The following is a 12,619-nucleotide window of genomic DNA, read 5'->3' as shown; positions in this document are numbered from 1 at the left end:
AGGTTAACCCTTTCTCTCTTTTATCACTAGCGGGTACCCGTGTAAGGATGGTGATGGCGGGTGGCGGTGATTAATATGATGAGTGATAATGGTGGTGCGATTATCGGTATAAATGTAACTGATATAAGTTAATGAGAGTAATGTAGTTATTTAACGTAATTAGTGGGATTGAGATCATCTAAAGTTATTTTCAAATTTATTAGTAAAGTTGGGGCTTTTGACCATTAAGCTATAGGTAAAAGTGTCCCTAATTTTATTAAGGGTATTAAAGTATATTAAATGGAGATATTAAAATGAATAAATAAACAAGAACCGGGGGAGTTTACTCCAAGGTCTCAAGTTCGAGCCTTGGTAGATTCTTCTCGAGATTTTCCATTTAAGGGGGTGGTATGGTGAGAAAGGCTATTTAAAATCCGCTTAGTGCGGGACCCTTTCATTGTGCGATTAACACACATCATACGCGTCTGAGATAAAATTCACTTTTATAAAGAAAAGGATTTTTACACGCTAAAAGTAGTAAAAAATGGAATTGATAAATATTTTATATACGATTAAAATTTTAGTCATAATTGGATGACACGAAATCAATAGTTTATAAGAATAACTAGTTTTTAATCCTATCCGAGGGATGGATTAATTCAAAACATATGTCTTGTATCAATAAGTTTTAGATTTTATGATAAATTATAATATTTTATCTAACTAAATAAATTGATGACATATAAATAATTATATAATAATTATATAATAATAGCATGTTTAAAAATATTCAGTATCACCAACAATGTTGAAAAACATTATTACCTATTATTGAAAAACATAAAAAATATTAATCAAACAAAATATAATCAATGAATAATATAAAGAAAAACATTGATAAAAGAACAATATATATATAAATTATACATATATAATATTTTACATTTAATCAAACAGTCAAAAACATCACATAGAACATAATTTGTACTTCTAGCTAAAAGTAAGGTTAAAGAAAAATCAAATAAATAACTAAAATATCAGTTTTGTTTATACTACATAAACAAATCAGATCGTTAAATAAATTATCCGTCTTGCAAAAAACCTTATACGATAATAAATGAAAGAATATCAATTTTAAACAGATATAATTAGATGAATATCAAAAATTTAAAACACAATCAATAAAATAATGGTTAGAATAATTAGATATTAGATAATTACTAAAATTTGAAAAATTTTCATAATTATACTATATTATAAAGTACTTGTTTTTATTTTAAGTTTCAACATTTACTTTTTCAAAATGCCCATATATCAATTCTATATTTACCTAACACCTTTTCTCTCTCCTCAAATCTCAACCAATCATTTTTTTTTCTCTCTCCCTCATAAATCATTTATTCTTCCAATTTATTCTAAATCTTTTATCTCAAAAACCCTACATCGATAAATTATAAAAATTATATGGGTGTTCTTAAAATTTCATGTTCTTTCATTAGAGATGTCATTCGATATATTTTCGACGAATTTTTAAATCCGAGAGAGGAGCCCGTACGACTAAGGTATTTGGCTATCACATTCTATGACCTATCAACCCCACCATCTCATCGCCGCAACGCACGGGTTCTTGCTCTCGTATTAAAAAAATGAATTTGTTTTAGTAGCTTTATACAAAAATAATATTGATAGTAAACTTACGGAATAAACCAAAAAAAAAGGAACTAAATATTAGGAAAAATAGTTTTGGTGATTATAAAATGTAATATATTGGACTTTAAGTAATATGTTGATAATAAGGTTTATTTTAAAGAGATAAAGATGGAAATAGAAAAAAAAAATATTAAAAAACAATGTAGGAGAGCAAAAAGAAAAAGTATACTTTTAAAGATTTTAAAAGGTGTCAAATATATTCCAATCTTATCTTTTAATTATACGATAAATATTGCAATCAACATATCATATATATAATACCCATATTATTGCATTTGAATTATTGTTATAATCTATTATATAAATAAAATAAAGTTATGATGACATAAGAATTTTAAAAATTTGTATACTCTCCCACATCCTTTTAACTAAATTATAACATCATCATATTTTATCAATTTAAAATTAAAAATATATGTAAGATTTTAATCATCTTAATTTTTCATTACTGGTGTCTTTCCCGATAACGGTTTCACTTTTTTGTTTTCATTAATCGTGTGTATTTTAATGTGTGTCCACAATTACACAAGTTTTGTTTCCGTTTAATTTCATTTTTTGACATAATTACTTACCACAACTTTTCAACTTATCTAACGTTGTTATTATACATTTTATTATGACAACATATTTTAAAATTATCCGGATATCATTCGGTTTATTTGCAAAGCGTCTATATGTTAACCCGTATTGAACCCGAGTTCATTAGCTAGTATCTCAAAGTTCAGAATGAAACAACTTTATATGATTTATTATCTATCTGTATGTATTTGAGGAGTAAGATTTCACACATGTCTGTAAGAAAGGTTTCTTTAAAGTTATTTTAACTTGACTAGTCGAGTTAAGAAGATCTTGACCTTTGGATGAAAATCACATGTTAAGATTTAAAAATAAGTTATAAATCTTAACCCTTAATTTTCATCCAAAGGTCAAGATATTCCCAACTTGACTTAGGGAATCCCTTCCCGAATTATTATCATTATTATCTTGGAGTACCAGAAATTCCCTCTAGTTATTAGTAACTTAATAGGTAAAGTTAAAAATATTTTAATCATTAGATTAAAATCAATAATCAAAATTCAATTATCATATTTGAATATTGACATTTTGATTTTAATCAAACTTTGCCTTTTAAGATGGGATATGATAACTTGGAATATCTCTGCCCGTTTATCATACCTACCTACTGCATATTTAGTTATTCTTTGAAAAAAAAAAACTACGTTATGATGTGGTTATATACTTACATTGGATTGGTCATTTTGTATACTATTCTACAGCAGCAATAAAAAACAATCTTAACTTGCTCTCATCCTAATTCATAACTACTCTTCTGTTTGTTCATCCTCTACTCATCATTTTGCATACTATCCTATATATATGAAAGGAAAATATAAAAACTGTACGTCTTAAGTTGCTCCTTAATCATCAATTCATAGCTACCATTCTGTTTGTTCGTCAATTCATTTTGTTACTCTTCATTTTTACCTGAAACCATCTATAAAATAATATTCCCTTCAAACTACACGTTGATATGTACGTACGTCTTCAGTTTAGTTAAGTTGTCCTCTCATTCTTAACAAATAAACATATGGTTTCCTGTTAATAAGTCCTACTTTTATTATTCTCAAGTAATTTTATATCCCAACTAAGGAAAAAAAAAAGAAGCAGAAATAGTGATGGCAGAAGCGGTTGCTGGTATTGCACTTGAGAAAGCAACAGACTCGTTGTTTGGTTTGGCTAAAAAGAAGATTGGTTACATGTGGAATTGCAAAGAAAATGTTAAAAAATTCAGGGATGAAGTTGAAAGCCTCAAAGTTATGCAGAGTCAGGTTCAACAACAGATTGTTATTGCCAAAGATAAAGGTGATAATCTCATTGTAGGTGTGGAAGAGTGGTTAAACAAGGCAGGTGAGGAAATATCCAAGGCAGAAGTGTTTCTGGGAAAATTTCTTGATGCCAAGAAGACATGCTTCAAAATAGGAATGTGTGGTAATTGGGCCACCCTTTATCATTACGGTAAGGGAGCAACCGAGATGATGACTCCTCTTAACGAGCACAAAGAAAGTGGCACAAATTTTGTCACTCGGGTCTCTGTTGAAACTCCTCCACCCACGCAACTAGACGTTTACCAAACAAAGAATCCTGAAGATCTGGTTACTCACAATTCAGCTCTAAATGATATCATTTCTGCTCTTGAAGATGAAAGCAAACAAATCATTGGAATCTATGGGTTAGGTGGTGTCGGAAAAACCACACTTGCTATGGAAGCTGCTGCAAGAGTAAAAAAGACTAATCGGTTTGCTGATGTTGCTGTTACAACTATCTCTCAAACAGTAAATGCTAATACGATAAAAAAGGATCTTGAAAAAGCAAGAAAGCGAGTAATGAAAGGGGACAAGATTCTAATCATATTAGATGATGTGTGGGAGAAACTGAATCTAGAAGAATTATGCATTCCAATTGACCACACGAATTGCAGAATTTTACTAACGTCTAGAAATGAAGACGTGTGCGAGAAGATGAATTCTCAAAGTAATATTTATGTAGACTCTTTGCCAACAGAAGAAGCTTGGATTCTTTTCAAACGTGTGGTTGGTGAAAGGGTGGAGACTGATACCAAGTTGAAACCAGTTGCAATGAAGGTTGTGAAAGAGTGTGGTGGATTGCCACTCCTCATTCAAGCTGTGGGGAATGCTTTGAAAAACAAAAGCATCAGCTCATGGGATTCAGCTCTTAGTCGGCTAAAGAAAGCAGTTGCTCCATCGGAAATTGATCCTGATATACGGAAAGCATATACTCGTTTGCAGCTAAGCTATGACTACCTTGAAAGTGAGGAAGCCAAGTCGTGCTTCTTGCTTTGTAGCATGTTCCCTGAAGACTGGAATATTTTATTGGAAGACTTGGTATATTATTGTGTGGGTTTACAAAAATTTGATGACCTAGATAGCATAGAAGATGCAAGAGGCAGGGTTCAAAATGCAGTGAATACCCTCACTTCTTCCGGATTGTTATTGAAAAGCTATACTAACGCACGTACCATAATGCATGATGTTGTTCGTGACGTGGCACGGTTGATTGCCTCTCAGGGCGAGAACAAATTTCTGGTGAAAGCTCAACAACCTTTAAGAGAATGGCTGCCATCAAAAAACGACGTAGAAAGCTACAAGGTAATTTCACTCATGGAAAATGACATCAACAAGCTTCCTGATTATGAGGTTGACTTAGAAAACCTTCAGTTATTCATTTTAACTGACAATCATGATTTGTCGATGATTAATGATGAATTCATTCGGTGCATGATAAATGTAAAGGTTTTAGATATCTCGAGGAATAACCTCTTATCCTTGCCAAGCTCATTTCAAAGGCTAAAAAAACTCCGCACGCTCGATCTTCGTGGAAATAAATCTCTCCATGAAATTTCGATACTTGGCGAGGTAAAGGACCTTGAGATTCTAATTCTAAATGAAACTGGAATCACTGAAATTCCTGAAGAGATTGGACAATTAGTAAAATTGAGGGTGTTTCAAGTTAAGGATTGTACGGATTTAGCTCGCATAGCAAAGGGTGTTATATCAGCGTTGTCGAGAATGGAAGAGTTATCCATTGACCTTAGAAGAATGAGTGAGGGAGTTAAGGATTGTACTGCCGAGGTTATGAAGTTGTTGAAGCTCACATATTTGGATATAAAGGTGAAAAGTTTAGACCTTATTATTGAAGGTTTCAATTTAGAAAATCTAAAAGGATTTGTGATTCAAACCGGAAACTCTAATCCTGATATAGAGATCAAGAGGTCAGATTGTTGTCTTATTATAAGTGAACATCTTCTAATTCCATTCATGAAGTGGTTGAAGAAATTGATTGAGGGGAGTCATCCTAATACAATTCTATCTGAAATCGAAAACTTGAATAATATGATGCCGACCCTGTATGATGAAGGTTTCAGCAATTTAGAACATATTGAGTTACATGATTGTCCAAATATGTCATGTTTAGTGGATGATGATACAGCTAAAATCAAAACACATGAAAAGTTTTTCAAGGAACTTAAAAACCTTAGATTAAAAGGTCTAAACAAATTGGAGATGCTATGGAAATGTCCAGATGAATATATATGTCTTACAAACCTAGTGTCGCTTTGTATAGAAGGTTGTGATAAGTTAGAAAGAGTATTCACAGTGAATGTAGCACAATGCCTTGTCCATCTCAAGATTTTGTTTATCGATGGTTGTGAAGGTTTGAAGGAAATAATCTGGGGCGGTGGAGGTGGCGATGATGGATTTGGAAATATTATCGTGTTCCCTTCCCTTGCCGAGATATACCTTTTCAATTTAAGGAAACTCGCGAGCTTCTACTCAGGTGGGAGTGTGAATTGTAGTATCAAATATCCATCTTTGGTGGCTATTCAATCTAATTGTGAAAGCATGAAGATATGGGGACCTGGAATCCATGAAATACCCAAGCTTGATATAGACATCAATGATGCTGTGGCAAAAATGCACGAGAGTTTGACAGAGAAAGGTAACAAATTCATTTATTCTTCTATTAATTATACAGTTCAAATTGTTGTATACAATTTCTATAAATCCATATTATTGTTGTGTTTTTCAATTTTAATTTTTTTGAGCAACAAGCAGGCTTTGAACAACAAAATGAACCCGAAGAAAATGATAAATAGATGAAGACAAGAATGATAATGAAAAGTGAACCAGAATGAATATGATGTACAAATTTTCCAGTCTTATGGTTGATTCTTTATCGGGAAAATGAAAGTGTGTTTGAACCATGTTAATTACATGATTATTCTGTTTTGTTTTTTTTTTATATATAATTATAGTACTTCTTAAGCTTGTTTAGTCAGGATTATGGATCTTTATGTAACATTTGCCAGTTTGTTCTGTTGACTTTTGTAATTTTTAATTGTTAAAATTGTGCAAACTTGTGTTTTATTAGTAAATATATGAGAAATTTAGTCTAATTTACGCTTTTATGTAATTACATTATACATATGTCTATTGGGATTTTATTAACTAAATAACATAAATGGGTTACTTGAAAACCCGATTTGAGTGACAAAATAATGCTGTATTTTATAAAAAAAAATTCATTTAAACAGTGTGTAGCGGAAACGTGTTAATAAACTATTAAATCTATTATTATATCTGTTGCCCAAGATACACATGCATGAAATATAAGTAACTTAAATAAATATAAACTAATCTCATTGCGGTAGTGAAGATTTCTCATTGAGATAGGATATTTCGGAAACAAGATTCCAAGAGTAGAAATCCTCAGTGAGTGCACAAACAATACCTCAACCAAGGATCTATTAGGCACTTTTAAACTTACGACTGCAACCAATCGAAACCCTTGTGATGTGTGTTGTTTTTTAATTGAGAAAAATAAATATGATTTATTATCAGAAGATAACACCAGTTTTAATTTTATAAAATATTGTACAAGTAATTACCTCAAAGTAAACACAGACTAACATGCAGTGGACCCTATCGGGTGTAGTAGTATAGCTAGTGTAAGTACAGGGTCCTTCCCATAGACGCTTGCAAAACCTAGTCTAATAATATGAGTAATTCCAGCGGCTATGGATTGTCACGATTTCCTATTTAAACTACTAAAAACAATAATATAAAAGAAAGGCCGCAACCACTTGATTTAGCACGAAGCCCATCAGTAACAGTAATTTCAAATAAATACTTGTTTAGCATATTCGATCACTATATTGAAATGTCGTTTTTTTTTAAGAAATGAAAAGTATGATACATATATGTACACAAACCAACTAATACGTCGTTCTTAAAAAAATATATATTGTATCATACTTTTCATTTCTATAAATAAATTTTAAAAACAGGATAAACAATAGGTTTTTACAATTATAGTTGTTTGACTCTTACGAGCCAGGGATCAAGTCGATTTATATCAAAAACGAAACGACTTGCAAGGTGACTCTTATTTTTCTCTGGATTCTTACGAAGCACGGTATTAACTTGGATTGGGTCATTGCGTGTTGGTAACTTATGATCGTTTTTTTTAATATATTTTGTTCATGTTTAATCATTATTATTCGGCATTGAATTCTTATGTTATTATTAATATCCATTTCTTTTATTATATTTTGTTGTCCGTTATAGGTTCATTATGGCTTATTCTTCAACAAAAGTAAAGAATTTGCCAATAAAAAAGAAGTTGAAAAAAAAGGGTTAATTGGAATCGATATTGATATGGAGTTAATCTTAATATGTTTCGTTCTTTAATCTGTAAGTTTTTATTTATTCTTGATGCATTTCACACAATTTTCGTCCAATTTTCATGAGTGTTTCTTTTCAAATTTAGTTTAAGCATAAATTTGATTTAATTCTCTGTTAGGTTTGTAAAAAATTGGCATTGAACTTTGGGATTGATTTAGATATAAGTACTACTCTTATAGCTTCAAACCTGGTAATTACACTATATGATTTTATATTTAAACAGTATATATCTATAATTTAATATGCGTATATAAGTAGTTTTTGTATTGATTAAGTTGTGATATTGGTCATATGGATGAAATTAGTTAAAAAGTTTTGAACTTTTATGTGTGAAAATAGTAAAGTTTGGATCTTTTATAATGGGTGATTAAGGTAATGATATGTGGTTTTGATCTTCGCCAATGGGGAATGATGGTCATTAATAATTACACATAATATAGGATATTTAGTGATTATAGCGAAGTTTTCAATGATAAAGGTGAATGGAACTATTCAGATGAATCAGAAGATAAAACTATGTTTGATGGGGATTCTTCTACAATTCTGATATGTATGATAGGTTTTCTCAAAGGATTCGTTTATTACGCATTACTTCAACTTTTTGCCTAGTTTAAAGTTTACTTTATCTATTTGAAATTTATTTAGTTTTTAATTAACATAATTTGATTTATATATATATATATATATATGGGGAAGTGAGTATGGGGTTGTCCCCATCTAAGCTTAGATGGGGAACCCCTCACATTTGGTTTTTATAATCATGAAGAGTTGGTCACCAGCTGCCACTTTCTAGGAGCAACCTGGATTCGAATCTTGCCAGAGGCAGAATTGAATTTAAGTGGTTGAATTACTTTGATACTATCCCTGCTGGGGTTTATGTGGGTACCAATTCGTTACATGTGATCAAACGGTTCCTATCAATCTACCGTTTTTTTTAAATCATGGGGGGCCATGTATTTGTTTTAAATTCAAACAAATAATAAAATATTTGTATGTGAGGGGTTCCCCATCTAAGTTTAGATGGGGAACAACCCGATACTCATTTTTCCCATATATATATATACGTAGAGGGACAATCAAATAAGAACAGTTTTAAAATAAGAACGGTGAGAACACCTTAAAAACATCATTTTGATGCATTAAAAGTCTATAAAACTGACATAGTGCATAACTAATTATCATTATTTAAGTGTTTAACAACATATTGATTCATCAAAATCAAAAAAATCACGTTTTTTGTTGGATGCATCATTTTGATGATTATGCATCCAAGATGGATGCACAAAACAAAAATCACGATTATTTCGATTTTGACGGATGAATGTGTTGTTAAACACTTAAATAAAGATAATTAGTTCTGCACTATGTTAGTTTTATGGACTTTTAATGCATCAAAATGATGTTTTTAAGGTGTTCTCACCGTTCTTATTTTAAGAGTGTTCTCACCGGAGTGTTACCCTATATAGATATAACTAAAAAAGAATTAAACCACCAGGTGGTAATTTTATGTTTTCAAAGCAAAATTTAGAATGTATGGGTAATGAAAAATACGTATGGAGTATCAAATCCACAATATAATCTTTGGTCCTTCTATTGACTACTGATAGTTGGGTATGCAGTGAAACTTAAATTGACTAATGATAGTTGGTTTTGAAAGAATCTGCTTGAGATGAGAGACAAGGTAAGACCTCATATTAAACAACAGAATGGCAGCAGTACCTCCTTATGGTATGATTAGAGGCATGATACTGGGTCATTATGCAATATTGTAAGTAGAAGGAAAATTTATGAAGCTGGATTGGATCTTACAATGTGGGTGGCAAGTATGATAATTAATGGCAAATGGAATTGGCCAGGGGAGTGTATTCAGCAACACCCTTTCCTTGATGTGGATTATACTCAGCAAGGAATCCCGAGTAATATGTTTATTCTTTGGTTGGCTGTACAAGAGAAACTGCAGACACAAGATAAAATTCAGGTGTAGATAAAGGATGCTAACATAGTAACATCACTTGTCATCTCTGCAAGTTATGCATTGAGTCACACCAGCATCTTTTCTTTCAATGTAGTTACTCAAAAAATGTGTGGGAATATATGCAAATGAAAAGCTCCATTAAAAAGATACAAGGTAACTGAAGATACAAGGTAACTGAAGATACAAGGACTTAAAAAGTTAAACTACTAAACACTGCATGGTTTGATTAGAATTAACATAATTTGTTAAAATGGATACAAGTTTTCTTAAAAAATGCAGCATACTGCATTCACAATATATGATGCCTTTTTGCGATACCAATTGACACTATAAGTGTGTCAACTATTGACCAAACCATCTGAAGTGTCCTAAATATGTGTCCATATAAAGGAGCACAAAACATAGAAAGTAGCACTAATTAGCATATTCAATTATAACATCTACAGCAAATTTAACATCAAAAGACATTTAAAAGGAGGAGTTGGGGTAACTACATAGCTATATAACTTAGAAAATTCATTAGGTTAGTGTGCCAACAATAGTTTCCCCAAGTTGCAAACTACTTTCTAGAATAGAACGTGCTGCTCACCAATCTAGCAAACGGAAACACAATATTCTTCATCTAAATGAAAGTGTTTCATCATCTGAAAAGAGAAAACCTTATATCTTTTTCTACATAAACTTTCTAGAATAGAACGTGCTGCTCACCTATCTACCCAAATCAGATAACTTGTCGAGCCATACCCTTTTCACTGTGCATTTTACCGATGCTATTGGTGTAGGTTTCAATCAAACCAGGCAACTCATTCTCAAACCGTTGCAAAAAGTTTAGAAATTTCAGTTCTGAATATACGAGAAGCGAAGCAAGACTAGGTTTGCTACGGATTAGCTTCTTGTCTTTCAGAATTTCCAATACCTTAAATCTTGGTTTCACCCTTTTCTCCAAACTCAAACCCAATAGGAAATTATTAGTAACCAAGTAAGTTGCTGCAAACCCAAGGTCTTTCATGAAAAAGTTCAACCCTTCACGGATTTTAGCTTCCGAGCAGCAAAAATACGTAGGGTAAGTCCTCACAAATGTAGCTATTTCTTCTTCACGCCATTTATAGCTCCTAAGGATTTTGAGTTTTTTTTCTAAAGTCAATTTACTAGATGCAACAGTTGCAGCAATCGCATAGGTGAACATTGGAGAATTTTCAGGAATTCCTAATTCTTCAACAATCCAAACTAATTGAGAATTAAAAGAGGCTGGATTTACAGCAACACACCTTGGTCTTGTAGTAATCAAATATAAAACTTGCTTATTCGATAAACCTCGAATCTGCAATTCCGCGACATTGGATGACATGTTTTTCAAGTAAGCTGGTGATGTAATTGAAAACAAACTTTTTGACTTCTTGATAGCATCCATGGCTTCTTCATTAGTACCAACTAATCTTCTAATAATACCAATAACCGGAATAATTTGTGTTTCTAGCCCAACGCCAAGAAGACGTGGGTTCCTTTTTATTAAGTCAACTAAATCCGACCCGGAAAATCCATTATCCCGAAAAAACCTAAACTTGGGTTCTAGGTTTTTGTTGGGCCAACATTTTAGGATTTTGGGGGCGCAAGAAATGACATGTTTGATATGGGTATTGTCTAAACCATATTGTTTCAAGATACTGATGACTAATTGAGGGTTCTTAGTGGGTTTGAGAGATGGTACCTTATTCGAAGCGGCGATGGCTGCTTCTCTTGTGAAACCAACTGAATCCATCAAGAAATCAACAACAGCTGAATGGGGTTTTGGAGGTTCATCATTTGAACTGAGAATAGATGAAATGGTAGAGTAACTGCGGAGAATTAGGGGTGATTTCAAGAGACAGCCATGTGAGATTGAGCTTGAAAATAACGCCTGCCCCCTCCTATACATCAGCATTCTTCTGCTGAATCGTGTGTTTGGGGGATTTTTAGCTTTTAGCCCTGTTCGGGTTTACGTGAAGAGTTAAATGTTACTCGAATTTGTGTGATTGTGTCCTGGTATCAATTTTTACACGATCTATAAACTAACAAGAAGGATACCGCATAATGGTCTCGAATATGTATTGTAAGTATGAACTCGTAACTTTTAGACTCGATATTTTTTGACCATTGCTATTTGTAAGAGTCGAAACATTTTATATATTACATGATAAGCATTATACCCTCGCGTTGCGGCGGATTTTGTTTAGGAGCGAAAATTTATTATAAGAGTAGATATGATAATTTAGTGTTGTAGTATATGAAGGGGTATTTTGAAAACCATAAATATGATAAAAGGGCTTTTTTGGGAAAAAAAAAAAAGGTTAGTTTAGGAAAATCACACATCATCTAATATTCTAATTGTATTGATGAACTTTTGATACTTACTAACTGGTTTTATTTGTATTATAGGTTAATTTGATGGAGTATGATAAAAAGGTAAAATGTGTTCAATCTAGCATCAAGAGAAGAAAAAAAAAAAAAAGAAAAAAAAAAAAAAGAAGCTAAAGTTAGAGAATGTTCAAGTTAAATAAAAAAGAGTTCAGATTGATGTTCATTTTGACTTGCAATGAATTAATGGTGGGCTTAGACTAATAATGTCTTATATGGGCTTTGCAAAGAAAGAAAGGCATAATACAAGCGCAGCCCATTTTGTTTCACGCGAGGAGAAAGTCCACAAAGAGAATTG

General features: G+C 32.0%; 2 protein-coding genes across 2 annotated transcripts; one reads left to right on the top strand and one right to left on the bottom strand.

Moving 5' to 3' along the window:
- The first annotated feature begins 3,026 nt into the window (after positions 1 to 3,026).
- On the top strand, positions 3,027 to 6,643 carry LOC122606549 (probable disease resistance protein At4g27220). The gene is made up of 2 exons (XM_043779395.1): positions 3,027 to 6,207; positions 6,324 to 6,643. Exons 1-2 carry the CDS (start codon positions 3,366 to 3,368, stop codon positions 6,362 to 6,364), a joined length of 2,883 nt encoding a protein of 960 aa, XP_043635330.1. The 5' UTR covers positions 3,027 to 3,365; the 3' UTR covers positions 6,365 to 6,643.
- Positions 6,644 to 10,125: 3,482 nt separating this feature from the next.
- On the bottom strand, positions 10,126 to 11,957 carry LOC122608264. Its single transcript, XM_043781348.1, has one exon. The coding sequence runs from the start codon at positions 11,846 to 11,848 to the stop codon at positions 10,649 to 10,651; it is 1,200 nt and encodes a 399-aa protein (XP_043637283.1). The 5' UTR covers positions 11,849 to 11,957; the 3' UTR covers positions 10,126 to 10,648.
- Positions 11,958 to 12,619: the final 662 nt, after the last annotated feature.

The sequence above is a fragment of the Erigeron canadensis genome, chromosome 7 (assembly GCF_010389155.1).
Source record: "Erigeron canadensis isolate Cc75 chromosome 7, C_canadensis_v1, whole genome shotgun sequence".
NCBI classification, from domain to species: Eukaryota; Viridiplantae; Streptophyta; class Magnoliopsida; order Asterales; family Asteraceae; genus Erigeron; species Erigeron canadensis.
Note: the sequence above shows the minus strand (reverse complement) of the source record. Positions and strands in the feature narration are given on the sequence as shown.